General features: G+C 39.9%; 1 protein-coding gene across 1 annotated transcript in view; it reads right to left on the bottom strand.

The window, feature by feature from the left end:
• Positions 1–384: 384 nt before the first annotated feature.
• Positions 385–16,790, bottom strand: part of LOC104961863 (extracellular matrix protein FRAS1-like) — a gene marked incomplete at its 3' end in the record, with an annotated part of 65,222 nt that continues 48,816 nt past the window's right edge. The window contains exons 8-14 of the mRNA XM_010790208.1: positions 15,461–15,620; positions 14,830–15,008; positions 9,376–9,492; positions 7,567–7,681; positions 6,526–6,663; positions 3,168–3,200; positions 385–516 (exon numbers count right to left, since the gene is read on the bottom strand). Coding sequence (XP_010788510.1) covers positions 385–516; positions 3,168–3,200; positions 6,526–6,663; positions 7,567–7,681; positions 9,376–9,492; positions 14,830–15,008; positions 15,461–15,620 — 874 coding nt within the window. The remainder of the gene's footprint in view (positions 517–3,167; positions 3,201–6,525; positions 6,664–7,566; positions 7,682–9,375; positions 9,493–14,829; positions 15,009–15,460; positions 15,621–16,790) is intronic.

Raw genomic sequence — 16,790 nt, forward strand, 5'->3', positions numbered from 1 at the left:
CACCAGAAATACTGAATTTTACCCCGATATTACCTTTATATACTAACTTTGATGAGTAAACTTGACCTTGAGGGGTAATCTTGACCTCAAATCATTTAAATAACACCAGAATCAGATTTTACGGCCCAGAAAACCCCTAAAAAGTGGTATCATTTATGATTCTAGGCCTTTTTGTTTTTTTCGGGTGGCAGCCATATTGGATTGCGCAATATGGCAGTACCATGGGGCGCCAATCTTGGCACCCATCTTAAAATGATTAAGTACGGTATGGACAACATCTGTGCCAAATTTGAAGAATTTGCGAGAATCTGAACCAAACGGTCCTTTTTTCCCCCCTAGGCCCCCAACTATGTGTGTGTGTTTGTGTGTGTGTTCTTCTCTTACCTATGTTGGCCTCTCCTCCCAGGCTGACCTCCAGCAGCGGGTCCAGGATCTGGAACACCGGCGGCTGCTGATGGTTGGACAGCAGCAGGACGGCAAAGTCCAACTCAGGAGTGGTGTGTTCACCGTCAGACACTGCAACACACAGTCAGTAAACAGGGGCAGAGAAAACACAGACAGGGAAATCAGTAATCATATAAACAAAGACTTTCTGAGAGAAACACACACACACACACACACATGATATTAATGGTCTCCACAGCTGCTTTACTGAGGATTATTCTGAATGAGTAAAACTGGGAGGTAAAAACTAATCAGTTTGTTCCAGTTGAATCACTTAACACAGGTTTATTCATTTGGGAACGAAAGGAAAACACAGACGATAACAGGGGCTTCAATTAAACATTTATACGAATCAATTAACCAAACTGCGGAAACAATTGATCAGGGATTCAGGTGGAAGCTTGTTAAATGCTTTTTGTTCTGCTCCATTGGCTCCACTTGGCACTTCAACAAGAACAAACATCAGCTAACTGAAACCAATTATCACATTCGGATATAAAAATGTACTGTATTACTTTGAGATTTACATAGTGGATAATTGGTATAACTGATTTTATTTATTAACAATTTTTTCAAATGTTTGTGCAAGTTTTCCTGGTGAACAATTAAATAGTTTAGTCTGAAAAGGGAAATTAAGAATTTGATGTGTCGACATACTTCCAATACTCTTCCAATTGAGTTTTAAACTACTCGTTGCAATGAATGGGCCCTTTTACAGAGCGACTGCTACTTAAACACGCAAACAGCATTTTCCTTCCTTATTTTGTTGCAAAATAAGTATATCAAAAGATCAATATACGCATTCCTGATCTAAACAGTAAATAAGTAGTATTTTTGTGCAAATGTGATCAGGGGGGGCATAGGGAGCGTCACCTGTCACATATGGCTGTAACAAAAAGTAAAATAATTTTCATGCAAGATTTCTCCATTGATCTGTGTCATACATGCCATTTCTGCGTGACTCCAATCATTTTCTATAATAAATTAGCCAAATTAGCGTAGAGCCACTGCAATTATCATGCCTGATTGAAACTGTATGGAGCGCTGGCAATAACCTGCTGCCTGTTACAATCTCTGTATTTTAACCAGTCAGGACATGACGTCTCTTCTATATTCCAGGTAACCTATAACACATATATAGTCTTGCCAGTCTCGTCATAAAACAGTAATGAAAAAGCACCTGGGGAGGTAGCGAACACATCTGCCTCACTGAGGGAGGGGGTGGGGGGGTCAGAGAATATGTAACTGACGATTGCTTTCCCTCCACGTTAGCTAGCAAACTCAGTGATATCTTTGTCCAGAAGGTAAGTCACTGAACTTTATCAACAAGTAAGGGTTAGACCATATCTATTTTTGTTTGTGTTTAATTCATTTAATTAGTGGAACTGACTTTGATATAAAACTTGAATCAAATACTAAACGTATTGAAGCTTTAGGCCTATGCATGTGCTTTAAACAATGCTCTTATGAAATATGAAATAAATTAATGCCTTATCAATAGGCTAGGCATTGCGTAACCTCGGATTCAAATTCAAGACATTTTTTAAATGCGTCATCATATTTTCCCTGAGCCCATAGTGAACCAACAGTATTTAATAAAAAAAAAAGATATAGATAATTTATATACTTAAAATAATTAAAAGGTACTTGTTGATCAACTAATTATTTGACGCCATTTTTCCCTCTAAGATTTGTAGAAACATAACCTTGCAGACATTTTAAATACTCAAGTTAAGCACCACAGAGGGACTACTTGTATCTTTAGTGCCACCACAGAGCAGACTGTTGATAACTGTTCTTGCACTTCTTACTGGCTGCCAACAAAACAAACCTTTTACTTAGTCAGAAGTGAAGGAGGATGGATAGAGTGAGTGTGTGTGTGTGTGTGTGTGTGTGTGTGTGTGTGTGTGTGTGTGTGTGTGTGTGTGTGTGTGTGTGTGTACGCCTCAGGTCGTATACTAAAGCTAAAAGCACTTTGGTGTTGTCATTTGGGAAAGACTCATTTCCCGAATGAATACTGTTGAGGATTGAGTGCAGAGTGTAGAGGCACTTTTATCAAACGTCCAGTTAACAGAGGAGACGTTTTCTTCTCAGGTTAAAGGTCAAGAACTTCAAACCAAAAATCTGAGAGGATCTGAAGATCACAAGCTGGAGAGATCAGTGCAACAGTGACCGAGGTGAAATACAGAAGAAGAGGTAAAGAAAAATTGAAAAGAGAAAAATGGGAATGGGAGAAGATGAGAGCAATAGCGTCGTCGCAAGGATAAAAAATGATGGGAGGCTGAAGATGAGACAAAAGCCCAATGGGAGGAAAGAGAAAAGGACCCTTATGGTGAAGATTAAAAGGAAAGGAAGGGGAAACAGAGAAGGAGAGATCAAGAGAGGAGAGAAAATGAAAGAAATCAAAGGTAGGAAGTACAGGACGACAGTGAGAAAAAAGCAGGATACATTGAGGTCAGGGAAGAGGAGCAACAAGAGATAATTAAGTGAGAAAAAAACGTCAAAACAAGAAAAAAGAAAACGCAACGGAAGTGAAGATGGAACGAGGAGAACAAAGAGGAGAAGATTGAGGAACGAGAGGATCAATATTTCAGGTAGAAATATAAGGGAGATGATTGAGGTCAGAGAAGGCGCTGAGGAGGGAAAATGAGACTAAGGATGGAAGGATGAAGAAGAGTTTCCTCCTCTTCTTCTCACTAAATAGAGGAGAATGAAGTGTTTACCTGTGAAATAGACACTCAGCGACTCGGGCAGACCTGTTGGGGTTAAAAGAAATATAACATTTTAAAGCTGTGAGGTGATAAAAGTAAAAAACAGTGGATGGAGGCAGAGCTGACAGGGCGTTGCAGTGAACATAAAAACTGAACGATGTTGCTATAATGCATAAAAGTCAGGAGGCAATGTGGGTGATTTACTGCTCTAAAGCCTTCCTCTGGAGAAGAGAAAATAAAGTCATCTTTGATCTTGGATTATGAGTTATCTTTAAAAAGCATATGAAATATAAAAATAACTAAGATATGATTTTGAACCCTCTAACAGTAAAACATACTCATCACACAAGTTTGTTGTTAAACGTCTGATCAAAGCCGGTTTAAGTTCATATGAATTGAATCAAATAAATTGAGCCAAATGTATTTCAAATCGTTATTTTTTATAATTATTTTATTTGACGTAAAAAGGGCAGTTTTCTGTGTCCCAGAGAAGCTGTGCTGCCACTCATATTTTTAATTGTGTTTTTTAATTTCCTTTGATTTAAAAAGAACTGCCGTTAGATTGAAGGTGTTTTATTTATGTAAAAAAACAACTTTGTGTTTTAAATTCACGAACATGTTCATACTGTGCAGTTCGGACAAACATCCATTAAAAAAAGGTAAACAACTAACAAAAACAATTCTCTAAAAGTCAAGTGACCTTCGGAGAGATCGACACTGAGGGGCGAAATAAAAATGGTATGGACTGAAGTTGCAAGTGCATTACGCTTGAAATGTTCCCATATCTCACATGATAGCATCTGCTAACAAACACAACGAAGATACATTGTCTCTGGTTGTTTGTATTGCAGGCAATATGTTAAAAAGCTGTCCTTGTAATGGAAACTTCTGGAGCATGGAGTCGAAACACAATGAGTCACGGGAGAGCTGGAACTTGATGGCAAACACTGAAGAATGAAAGTTACGGCCAGAGGACTGACAAAGACATGTGCTGGAGCCAGGAGGTGACACAGGGCTGGCCCAAACCAACTCGTAAGATCTCTCACCAAGTCCCATGCATTTAGCTGGTTCAGAGAGAGTATTCAACATTGTGCAGAACAAGATAAAACAGGCAGAGCACTGTAAAACCTCTATCAGCTGACGCCAACAGGCAGGAATAAGGAGAGAAAACACAGAGCACAGCAGCCCAAGGTCGCAGACCTGTGCTCAGCGAGGGCAGTACGAGCTGATACAGTGGGTCCAAGTTATGGGCAACAATCCTCTAGAGCAGGGGTTTTCAAAGTGTGGGAAGGTGAGCCTCCCCTCAGAGAACATAAGAACAGCCGCGCCACCCCCTCCCAATTATCATTGCTATTATTATTATTATTGTTGTTGTTGTTGTTGTTGTTGCTATAATGTAGGGGTATTCAATTGCATTTCAAAGAGGTCCAGTAAGAGAACATGTCATTAAATGTCTGTTTTCGCTGTCTACCTTTCTCTTTTTTGAGCACGCCATTTGAAATGACTCCGACTGTTTCTCTCCTCTCGTCTCGTCTCTGTGTGTTTGGATATCGTGCTGACTCACTGACTGCACCGATTTGATTGGCTGAGTAGCGTCACCTCCTTAAAACATTAAACAATAACTTTTTTAAACCCTTTTTATCTTTATGTTTTTAACATTTTTTAAAAACATTTTTAACATTTTCAACATCGTGGATAAATCCTTATATGCTCCCGGCAACACACACTTTGCCTCCTTATTACACTCATCCCCTACTTTAGTGGGAACAATGAGTCTGCGTCTTTGATGCGCACAGGCGGATGATGCGGGGATGCAATGTAGACAGGAATAAACGCAGATCATCCTCTGGCTGCAGCCTTGCCCCGTACTTGCTTTTGATCAAAGTAAGTATTATTACAATTAAAATAAAGAGCGGTGCCGGCCGTCAACGGCCCGCTGACGACCGGCTGACGACCGGCCGTTCTGTGATTCTCCAGAACACACAGATGGCCAGTCCGCCTCTGCCAGGACCGGTCCATGAAAATCCTAGCTTCAAATAATCGTGGTCATACTTCCTCCATTTTCTCAATCGCGAGGAAACTTCTCTCACTTTAGGTAACTTCACTAAAAATCGATCCATGTTGCCGCTCGCATAAAGTCAGCTGAAGTTAACTAGCTAGATTTCACTGTTTCTCTTTATTTTTTTCTCACGCTGCGCCTCCCCTGAAGCTCTCTGGTGCTCCCCCGGGGAGGCGTGCCTCAAACTTTGAAAACCGCTGCTCTAGAGCCAAAAGTGACTCAAATAATCACTTAAGTAATTTGAGATGTACCATTACGCAGGACATGAGTAGGTGAAGTATTCCATCATGAGTAATTGAGAGCTTGCAGCCGCTCTTTGAATACTTAATCACTTGAAAATAACATGCTCTGAGGTCTGAAGGTTTTAAGCGGTGAATTTAGAAAAGCTATTCAGTGTTTTAAGCTGGAGTTCTTATTTGGTTTCCACAGAAAGTGTTTGTGGTGGATAACGGCAGACTGCTCAGACCAATACGTGGCTGCTCAGCTAAAAACTGTTTAAAAATAAACCCTGCCACTGCTGCCTGTTCAGATTAATTACGTTTGATTGGATGTAAAAATCCAGAGTGGTTTAATAAATCAGAACAAAAACATGTGACTGCATGCAGATTTTCATTTGACAGACTCTGTGATGCTTTATTTTTATGAACTAGATCCTACGGTGAACCAAGGTGTTTTTATTTTGGGCAATATGAGACTTTCTGAACTAATTTAGTTCATTTTCACATAGGCTATCACTATCCACATTCAGCGGATACAAATATATTTATTCATATTCATAAGTGTGTTATGTAACAATACGAGCAGGATAATGGACATTACTTTAAGATTAAGAGTAGTTGACCAACAAGACCGAGGCAGAGAAGTTTGTGTGTAAGAATATCCGAGTAGAGATCCTAATAAAGGAAATATGTAAAGGAATGAAGCCATTGCCATAAGGTAAACTGTTAGAATCTGTTTTGGCAAAGGGTGAAACCTGTGACCCTGCAGCAAAGGCTCTATCAAAGAAGACTACTTCACATCCATTTAATGAGAAGGATAAAACTAGGTGTGTTGAGTGTCATCATGAAAAATATTTTCTTGTATAAAGCCTGTTGGGGAATTTTCCTCACCATTACATCCAATAGAGGATTATTCTGTCGAACAAACAAGCAGTTTAACGCGTGAAACCATAGTTAACATTGACTTTTTTTTAAACTTATTTAGTTTCATAACAACTCATTTGATCTATTTTCCTAAAGGGGCCCTATTATGCTTTTTTGGGTTCTTTCCCTCCCACACACTCCTCACTCTAACTGTGCGTGTGTGTCTCACCAATGAAGGAGTACTGGTAGAGCTCCTGCAGGTGTGAAGGGGCCGGAGGGGGTCTGTAGAGGATCTTGCCATCGTTGACGTCCGCCTGAGTGAAATGTGTCACCGGTGTGTTCGGCCTGTCCACATGCTCGATCGCACCTGCAGACACAGCAGGAAACAGGCATCTTAAAGATAAATACAGTGTGTTCTGAGGGGCAGAAATAATCTTTTTTTGCTCAACAGATAGAGAAAAGTCCAAAAACCCAACGTTGTTTTGGATGGATAACACAAAACTGTAGATGGAAAGTTGAAAGAGGCTTTAGAGAGGGATTTTAACTCAGAACAAATGTCTCCAATCTAATTTCAGAAAATAAAACGTTCATGACAAACGGCTGCTGCTTAATCTGACTCTTTACTCCCCCTCAATGGCTCTGTTCAAAAAAAAATTCTTCCCAGATGTATCAGCCCATTAGTTGATGAATACGACCTATTGTAAATCGTTTTTTCCTTTCATTAGACGGAGAGCTGGAAATGATACACCAAGTCTGTGTAAACATGTGAGCAAGGCAATAAACTTCTACTTAATTACTTATACAATCATTTGAAATCATCAACTTTTATGTCTACATGACATCCATATGACACTGTTATTAAACCCATATTACACCCATCTAACATCAATATTTCACCCATATTACACTGATATACCCCAATTAAACCCATATTAAATCCTAATTACACTGTTATCACAACCACATTTAAAAGGACACAGTCTGTCAAATGACTGTATCCCTAAGGATACAAAACATATTTTAAGGGTTACAAAAGGTAGAGTATAAAACATTAACTCAAGGAATTATAGTCAGAAGGTCAGAAGCCCTTAAATGTTAATTATAATGAGCCTGCCCCTTGACAGAACTTAGATTTTAATCCTTTTAGAGCTGTTCACATTATAAGAGTCGAGGTGTGTGTGTGTGTGCGTGTGTGCGTGTGTGTGTGTGTGTGTGTGTGTGTGTGTGTGTGTGTGTGTGTGTGTGTGTGTGTGTGTGTGTGTGTGTGTACCTTGTCCTTGTGGCAAGGGTTTGGTGATGTTGTAGATGAGCTTCTCGCTGGGAGTCTCAGAGTCCACGAAGGACAGAGCTGAAGGCGTTATCTCTGTTACCCGATCCTCCAGCGCCTGCACACACACACACACACACACACACACACACACACACACACACACACACACACACACACACACACACACACACACACACACACACTCTGAGATGAGACGGCAACTATATCTTCCTGCAGCGATACACCCCATATGATTATTGTGATAGCTGAGGGATCCATGTGCAGTTCCAANGCTGAACCGCTCTTCCGATCTAGACACACACACACACACACACACACACTCTGAGATGAGACGGCAACTATATCTTCCTGCAGCGATACACCCCATATGATTATTGTGATAGCTGAGGGATCCATGTGCAGTTCCAAATAGAAACAGACTTACTGGACGGTGAAACCAGGGGAGTCTAAAATAAAGTGAGCTAAGGTCAGTCTGACTTCAATGAGCCAGATTGAGCATATTGGGATTCCCAGGTTTGAGAACTAGTAATACAAACTTTTAAAAATAAATATCTAGAAAGTTATTGCACATCATAAATGATTACTGACAGGTGTGCTCTGTTGAGGTACTCATAGTATGTGTTTTTGTATTGGACAGTATTTCTAAAGCAGTGGTTGGCCTCTAGTGCAAATGCAAGATTAAATTAATATAATAATATACAAGGAAGATAATTCTAATGTGTTTAAGAATTCACAAAGAATATGTATGTTAAACTGATGCCCATGTATTGCTTTTAAGTAATGATACATTTATACAGTATAGGGCGTTTTAAGGTCACATATAAATATCTTGGAAAACACATTGATTGCTAATTTCTAAATTTCACCCATATTACACTGCTATTACACCCATATCACGCATTCATACACCCAGGTTACCCCAATATTTCACCCTTATTATAACCATGTTACACTGTTATTTTACCTATAGTACACTGTAAATAAACCCATATTAGACCCGTGTTACACCAATAATACACCCTAATAACACTGTTATTACACCCATTTTACACATGGACACAGCCTGTCATATGACTGTATCCCCCAGGATACTGACATTATTTCTGGGTTAAAGACACTTGACATCAGATATGTCAAACTCAAGGCCCGCAGGCCAAATCCGGCCGCCCCAATGTTTGTTTGGGCCCGCGAGAGCTTGCAAATAATATAATGCATACAGTTCCATGACCCTATACACTCCATAAATATGTCCCACAATGCACCTTGACTTGGTTACATGCGCACTTGACCATCTCAATATCAGCAGCTCATTGACGGGGCAATAGGGATATTTTCTATTGTCTTTATTTGATAAAAAAGGGGATTATTCTTAATACTTGATTATTCTTAAGAGCTTTTTGATCTGTATGCAGCTGACAGCTAAGATTGTATTCATTATATTTGACAGTAAAATAGAAATGTGGACTTTTGATGGATAGGTAATGATGATGGTTTCTTTATTTCATAACTTTATGGGATTTATGCTAATATAATACAGGAAAAAGTGAGTGTGGTGTCCACATACAGTATTTGTTCATATGCACAATCATGCATTTTTGTCCCCAAACTCTTTTTATTAAATTAAGGCCCTCCAAAAGTTGTTCTCTTGAATTTGTGCTTGCAATATTCTCCCCTAGACCTCTGCTTTCATAGCTGAGTTATGACTCAATGCACTCCCACTGTAATGGTACTGTTACATTACACTGTTTCAAACTCCTATCTGATTTTTGGTAAACTTTTGTCCCTTACCGTGACCTGTAGATCGCAGTCAGGGGCCAGCTGGGGGAATCCTGGGCTCTGAGGCAGGACTCCTATGGTAAAGGTCTGAGCATCGCTCTGAATAACCTGGGATGCCTCTGTGGAAACCTGCACACACACAAACACACACCTTATGTTAGAGAAAACACTTTAGATTCACCTCTACTCTCCTGAACTTCTCCTATGTTGAAGTTTGATGTATTTTAGCAAGCACATTATCTCAATGAAAGTTTTTCTTGGCTGTTAACTGGCTCAGGTATTATAAACAATTTAAAAGTGAAAGAGCTGATGACAGGTTCTCGAGAAAGTGAGATACAGCAGATGTGATGAAAACATGTGACAGTGTGTAAATGGGACTCATCAGGCTGCACTGCAGGGACAAACACAGAAACTTATGAATAAAGGAGATATAATGATGTCATTGTCATGCATATGTAGCTATCTGTATCCAGGCAGATTCTCTCGTACCTCAACTACTTAGCCCCTGATTACTTTTCAGTATCTGTTTGAAAATGTAAAGTATACAACAGGGTGCATAAAGGTGTTATTTAACCATCTTGAACCATTCTGATCTTTCAGTAAATTTAAAAGAATACCCAGCATTCAGTGGGACTTTTTTATTTAAAGTCCCACACACTTCCTGAAACGCCTCCATTGGACTCCTTGATTTACTTCTGGAACATAGCGACATCACTATTTAAAACTTGCGCTTCTATTGGCTAGCGCTCCAACACATTGTAAATGATAGGCAAAGGGGCCGGACAACTCTAAGCGGTTGACCAATCACAACAGAGTTGGCCAGCTAACCAATCAGAGCAGACTGGGCTCTGGTTTCAGACAGAGGGTGAAAAGAGGTGCTGCAGCACAGGCTGTATGAGAAAAATAAAGAGCTTTTTGAACATTAAAGCATGGAGACATGTCACATTGGAAGCACAACATACACAAATGAACCTGATAAATGAGCATAATAGGGCCCCTTTATATTTAATATAAGAGGTTTTCAACACGTCGACAGAGGGGAAAAAATCCAAGTTAAGTGGTAAGTAAATGTTTGATTCTCCCTTTTTGTTGTCAGGTGTAACATTAACATTTTCACTTAATTATTAAGGTATATACAGTAGGGCTGCTCAATTAATCATATTTCAATCGCAATTAGGATTTTGGCTTGCAACGATTATGAAAACAACATAATCAAAATAAAACGATTATCTTTTTTATTTTTTTTTATTGGTTTTTCAGTTGAATTATACTTAAAGTTCAGGATAATCAACTGTTTTTCAATAAATGGATGTTTTCAAAGTAAATGGATAATCCTTGGATAATGAATAATAGTCATTTCAATTATTGACCCAAATAATCGAGATTATGATTTTTGTCATAATCGAGCAGCCCTAATATACAGTATACTGTATAGAGCCCCTTTTCTCTTTCTCTTTTTCGTCTTCCTGCTCTTCAACAGTGTTTCCTTTCCAGCACTGTGCTGAGGTCATGACCTTTGCTCTTTTCCTTGCTTATAATGCAGCTGATGATTTAAATTAGAATGTAAGATTATGTTAATTTAATAACTGATTAGTGAGGCAGAATCTTTTGGATTTGTGTAATCCCCTCCGCCTAAATGACTAGATTCAAACTACACTTTGATATTTGGCTCTACTGCTTTCTGCTCACGCTTCTTAAAGTAGTCCGTTTTAATGTAACTTTTATCTTAAACTGGTGCTATATTTCTCTTACTCAAGCTGTCCACAATATATAACTGCTTTTTCGAACTGATTTGCTGTATACGAGCAACAGCTGCAGCCTTGCTTGTTCCTTCTTAAAGACCATTTCTGTCCTCATTTCCTAATTCCGCTGCGGCTGCTTGTTCCTGTCACATCAGTGGCATTTGTTGGCATTTGAGTTCGAGAACTTGGAGTCAGCTCTGTCACTCAGAAGTAATGTAACGAGCGTGTGAAGCCTGGAGTCAGCGCCATCGAGCACGAGTAATGGTGTTACCATCAAAGTCAGTACTGAGTCAGCTAGATTTATAGGAGGTGGCATGGCAGATACATTATGGATTATTTGGTTGATTCAATTCAACATAAAATCACGTACGTATAATACGTTATATACACCCTAATGCAACAAATCACCCTGACCAACACAAATGAAATGTGTCACATCTTAAATCAGGGAATTGTGGGTATTTTTCTTTCAATTTATCTCAGGATGTTTTGTTTTTTCTTAAAACAGGTGCATGTTCCCCCTTTGGACTGCCACTTTATGGAAAGTACAGGTAACTGTGCGGGGTAAAGCTGTCCGAAATCAAAATTAATAACTTATAATAATAAAAGAAAATGTATGAATAAAGGTACACGGCAAATGGGAGTATACATGGATCTCTTTGAAATCACAACAGTTAAAATAGCATTCATTTTCAGGGATTATGAGGCTCTGTTTACCAAATAAAGATGTGGCTGTTGTTTGTAGTTTACTGTCATCAGGTCAAATGAGTGCAGTTGACTTCATTTTGCAACAGTTTCCTTTTGTTTCCATCTGGAGACCTGCAGCTTTAAATACTAAATTGAATAATAACGGATTGTGGCCACAGACAGCGCTCTGATTCGTGCATCAAGGTCGGATTCACAAAACACTAAAGATTTGACACTGCAAACACCCCAATACGTTTGAAACTGAGTGAAAAATGCCCCTTTTTACGAGGGGACAGGGAAGAAATCCTTTGTTAATTAGTGTATATACCATGAGGCTCTTTAATATAGAAGTCCCTTTTTTCTTTCTAGCATATTTTCAGTCCATGAGGCAGATGATAGAAACAGGTCAAGTGTGAGGAAAAAAGATTAAAATGAATGGGCCGCTAGTCACTAGTCAATATATACTAATAATAGGACAGGGTGTTGACATTGCTAGCTGAAGATCTTTTTGGAAAAATTGCAGGATTAAAATATCTACAAGCTCTTAATACAGTGTACGGATCCTATTTTCTGATAGCTGCAAAGTAAGCTGCATTTTTTGTAAACTTTTCTCAACTTCATAGTGGCACAACAGGAATGTTCCTGTTTGAGTTTCTGCTGCTGCTAAGGTGTTAGGGTATACCGGGCTTTCACATTGGACGATACTAGAACTCATAGGTTTCCGTATTTGCCGCATGTCATCCCATCTGTCTACTCCTTTCAACAAAGGCACTGGTTCCCCAAAAAAATACATTTTCAATAAAAGGAACATATTTTCACTCTAAGATCAAACTACCATCTCACTGCTTCAAATAAAGATGTATGCGATGTGTGCGAAAACATAAGGAGTGCTGTCCGGCCCACTTTTGTTTAGCTCCAAGTTGCAGGAGCAGATATTTTTTTAAATCAATCATTTCAAGGCGACAAGCACTTTGACCAAAAACTTAGGAGCACAATAATACCACCCTGACAAACTGTCAAGTATAATCACCACGTCTGACAACAGCACAAACGCTTCCAGTTTGTGGCCGGGCCTTCAGCCTCTTCTCTCCCCCCTCTGCATTCTTACTTCCTGTCAAAATGATGAGACACTTGAGGATTTTATCCGAATCCAGCACTGTGTAATTGAAACACATTTGCCCTGATGGATGGAGCCAAAATGTGGGTGGCTGGACGGAGGGAGAGAGATGATTAGATGTCGCTGCAAGCTCTTGGCTGCCTCTTTTGTTTTTCTAATGCGGCGGAGGTGAAGAGTGGCATGAAAACGCTCTAACTGCGCCGTGATGAATGCTGCATCGGTTTAACTGGGATTGTATCGGATCGGGAGCCAATTTGCGAGTAATTTGGGGTCATTAGTGCTAATCAAGATAAGTCGCTTTGAAGTGCCTAAGAGTCAGACATTAAGTTTGTAGCCAAGCCTGAACTAAGGAAGAACAAATCCACTGCAGAAAAGAAAAGAAGTAAGGATGCAAAGGAAACACACAATGTGGTCCCTAATAAAATAACTTCTCAGCGGCGAGCAGCGACTAGTTGTGTATTACAAAACAGAGAACATATTTTAGAGGGTTCCTATAAACCGCATAGATACAATTTCATGGTAATAATACAAATAAAAGTGGAGGCAGATAGAGGTGAAAAGGAGAGACAAGAGGAGGAGAAGGGAGGAAGAAATAAATCAAGCCAGGAGGAGACGTGCTGGAGATGGAGGAGAGGTAAACAAAGGGGAACATGGGAACACGAGTAACAGCGTGAACTTCAAATAACACTGCGGAGAGAGAGAAAACAGCAGGAGCGACGAAACGCATCTGTGTCACCATCTCCCCCCTTTTCTTTCAGAGTGAGACGTTCTTTTAATGGTCTCCTGAGGTTTCCTCGTCCCACGGAGGATTTATCCCAACCTGTATACGTACAGTACTACGCACCCAAATGAAGGATAAAAAACAACCTTGTCATGTGTTTATCCCGATAGTGTACAAACTACTTTATATAATGGCCTACTGTACTGCAGGTGAACTCAAGATTCAGCTGGTGCCTTTATCCATTAGTTTAAAAGTCAAACAAATGAAGCTAATATTTCAATTAGCAATTTGTAACTTTCTCTTTAACATTTGTCTTTCTTTTGAAATCATTTCATTCTGAGAATTTAGAATTATGAATTATAATACGTCAATTATAACAACAAAGCGGGTAGTATTTATTATTGCCATCACACTAAAGGACACTTTGCAAAGGTCTTTATTTTTCTCATACTGCCTGTGCTGCAGCACCTCTTTTCACCCTCTGTCTGAAACCAGAGCGCAGTCTGCTCGGATTGGTTAGCTGGCCAGCTCTGTTATGATTGCTCAACCGCTTAGAGATGTCCCGCCCCTCAGCCTATCACATACAATGTGTTGGAGCACTAGCCTATACAAGCGAAAGTGTAACATAGTGATGTCACCATGTTACGAAGATAAACAAATGAGTCCAATTTCAGGCAGTTCAGGCGTTTCAGGCAGGGGAGCGAGTGTGGGAGAGAAACTCCCTCTGGAGAAACTTTGAGATTCAAGCCTTTGCAGACCATTTACATGCACACAAATCTATATAACGATAAGGAAAGGGAAAACCCAAAGAGCATAGTAGGGCCGCTTCAAGACTTGGTAATTATTTTGCTTGGAGAACCTGGTTTAGAATCCGGCTCAGGACCATTTACCTCCACCCTTCAACTCTGTCTCTTCAATAAAAAAGCAGTGGTGGCCCAAAAAAACATCTTAAATAAATAGATTAAATGAGTAGTGAACATCTAACCGCATGTGCTTGTGAATGTTGTTTTCTTTTGATGGTCCATGATCGTTGCTGTTGCACTTAACTGAGATCACAACTACATTTCTAAATCACAAGAAAATAATAAAATATGCTATTGAACACTCTGTATTCTTGTGAGCCTGAATAACTTACAATTACAGCACAAAAAACAATTCAGAAAAAATGAACTTATTAAATCATGCGAGTCAGCACTGACCTGGAACAGGAAGGAGTCGCTATTTGAATCACTGCCGAAGTGGCGGTACCAGACTGTGCCATCGTTTACATCCTGCTGAGTGAAGGAGGTGGTGGCCGTGAAGCCTCGGTCATCGCTTAGCAACGGGCGCCAGCCTTCTGAGGGGCCATCAGCTGGCATGGATACCAACACCACCTCACCTGAGACAGAGAAAGGGGGAAGGTTGAGCTGTTTCTCTCACTTAATGTCAACAAATGTCCAGATGATAACTAACCAGGATCAAGGACAGGAGTGCTTTAAAAAAAAAATTAAACATGGCTGTGTTTTTTTGGGCTTCTATATTGGCTAATAACTAGGGCTGCCTCTAACAAATATTATCATAATTGATAAATATTTTGATAATTTTTCTAGATTAGGTGTATGGTCTATGAAATGACAGAAAATAGCGAACATCGCAGTTTCTCAAAGTCCAAGAGGATGTTTTTAAATGTCCTGATATCAGTTAAAAGATAACCCAACAATATAGTTTTTTAAAAGCAGGAAAAAAAACTGCAACCAAACTGAAGCCAAGATGAAGATTATGCAATCTTGCAGATCTCTAAATATGTGAATCTTTTGAGAAAGCATAACATGTTTGTGAAAAAGGGTGTACCATATTTAGGCTGTCCGTCTGAGACGACGATGGTGTACACGATGTCTTCGCTGCTGACTCCCTTGTAGTCAGTCTGCAGGTATTTTTTATCCAGGCGCACCATGCCTCCTTCCTTTACCCAGGTCATTGGCACGGACATCACTTGTGGAGCGTCAGCAGCCTGAAACACACAAATATGAATTTGAAAACGTTTAACATTGTGGTCGGCCTCCATTTTGATACAGCCAGTTCTACAAAGTCCACAAGAAAACTTTGACAGGATGATTTGTTAGCATTTGAAATTAAAACATATCCTCTCCAGCTTGCCATTTTTTTCCCTAGCAAAGAGCTTAACAGATGCCAATGACGTTAGCATGAATTAGCCGCAGGTGCAGTAACACAATCAAGGGTTATTCATCTAAATTTAGTCTCAAACATAGTGAACTGAACAATATGTTTGAGTATTACTCATACTGAGAAACCCCATGTGGTATATAGAGAAATCAAAGCAGACTCCTTGTTCCTCGGGTGCAGCCGGATGCCACTTTCACTTTGTTTTGTCACAGTTTGTGCAGCTTGTTTGATTCCACATCTGTTGTAACCTCAGGATTGTGAGTCCCAGGAGCCTGTCGTAAAGCCCTGTCAATCAGAGGCAGCGTACCTGAGCGCTAAGCCTGGAGTCAGCTCCACCAATCGGAAGTAATATATCAATCTGTGCTTTCTCTGTCTGAGACCACAACTTTGGAATCTGACTTGTTTTGGTGATGCTGTATTGACCTGAGACAGAGTAACTCATCGTTTTGCTCGCCCTCCTCCGAAGCAGAGAACAAAGAGCAGGATCCTCCCCAGCAAACTCACGGAGCTGTGGATGATTCAGTGTCGCTGGAGGACTGATCAGCAGGGAAGATGCCTGCCGTCAGGGAAGGTTTGATACTAGACCTCCTACTCTCTTACTCACTGTGTCACCCTGCTGCTTGAATACAAACAGGTAGGACACACTTCTGGGGCATGGAAAAACACAACCAGCTATTTATTCTGTAAACATTAGCTCCACACTTACATCTCTGTGTCAAAAATAGTTTACTGGATACTGCCTGGGAAAATCTTATACAGTAAGAAAACACTGGAAAACAATGATCCTATTTTACCAACATTTTGGATATGCACAACAAAATCATCATTAGCTGACAGGTGATGTGACTTTCCCTTACTCAACAGGATACATGTGGACTAAATTAAAGGTCCCTGTACACATGTATACAACAATAGCATTTAAATTCATTATATACTGTACACTCCAAATATAAAAAGTGGAAGTGGCCACCATGGCGTCCCTCATTGGTTTGGGACT

This window comes from Notothenia coriiceps, unplaced genomic scaffold (genome assembly GCF_000735185.1).
Source record: "Notothenia coriiceps isolate Sejong01 unplaced genomic scaffold, NC01 NC01_scaffold00033885, whole genome shotgun sequence".
Classification (NCBI taxonomy): Eukaryota; Metazoa; Chordata; class Actinopteri; order Perciformes; family Nototheniidae; genus Notothenia; species Notothenia coriiceps.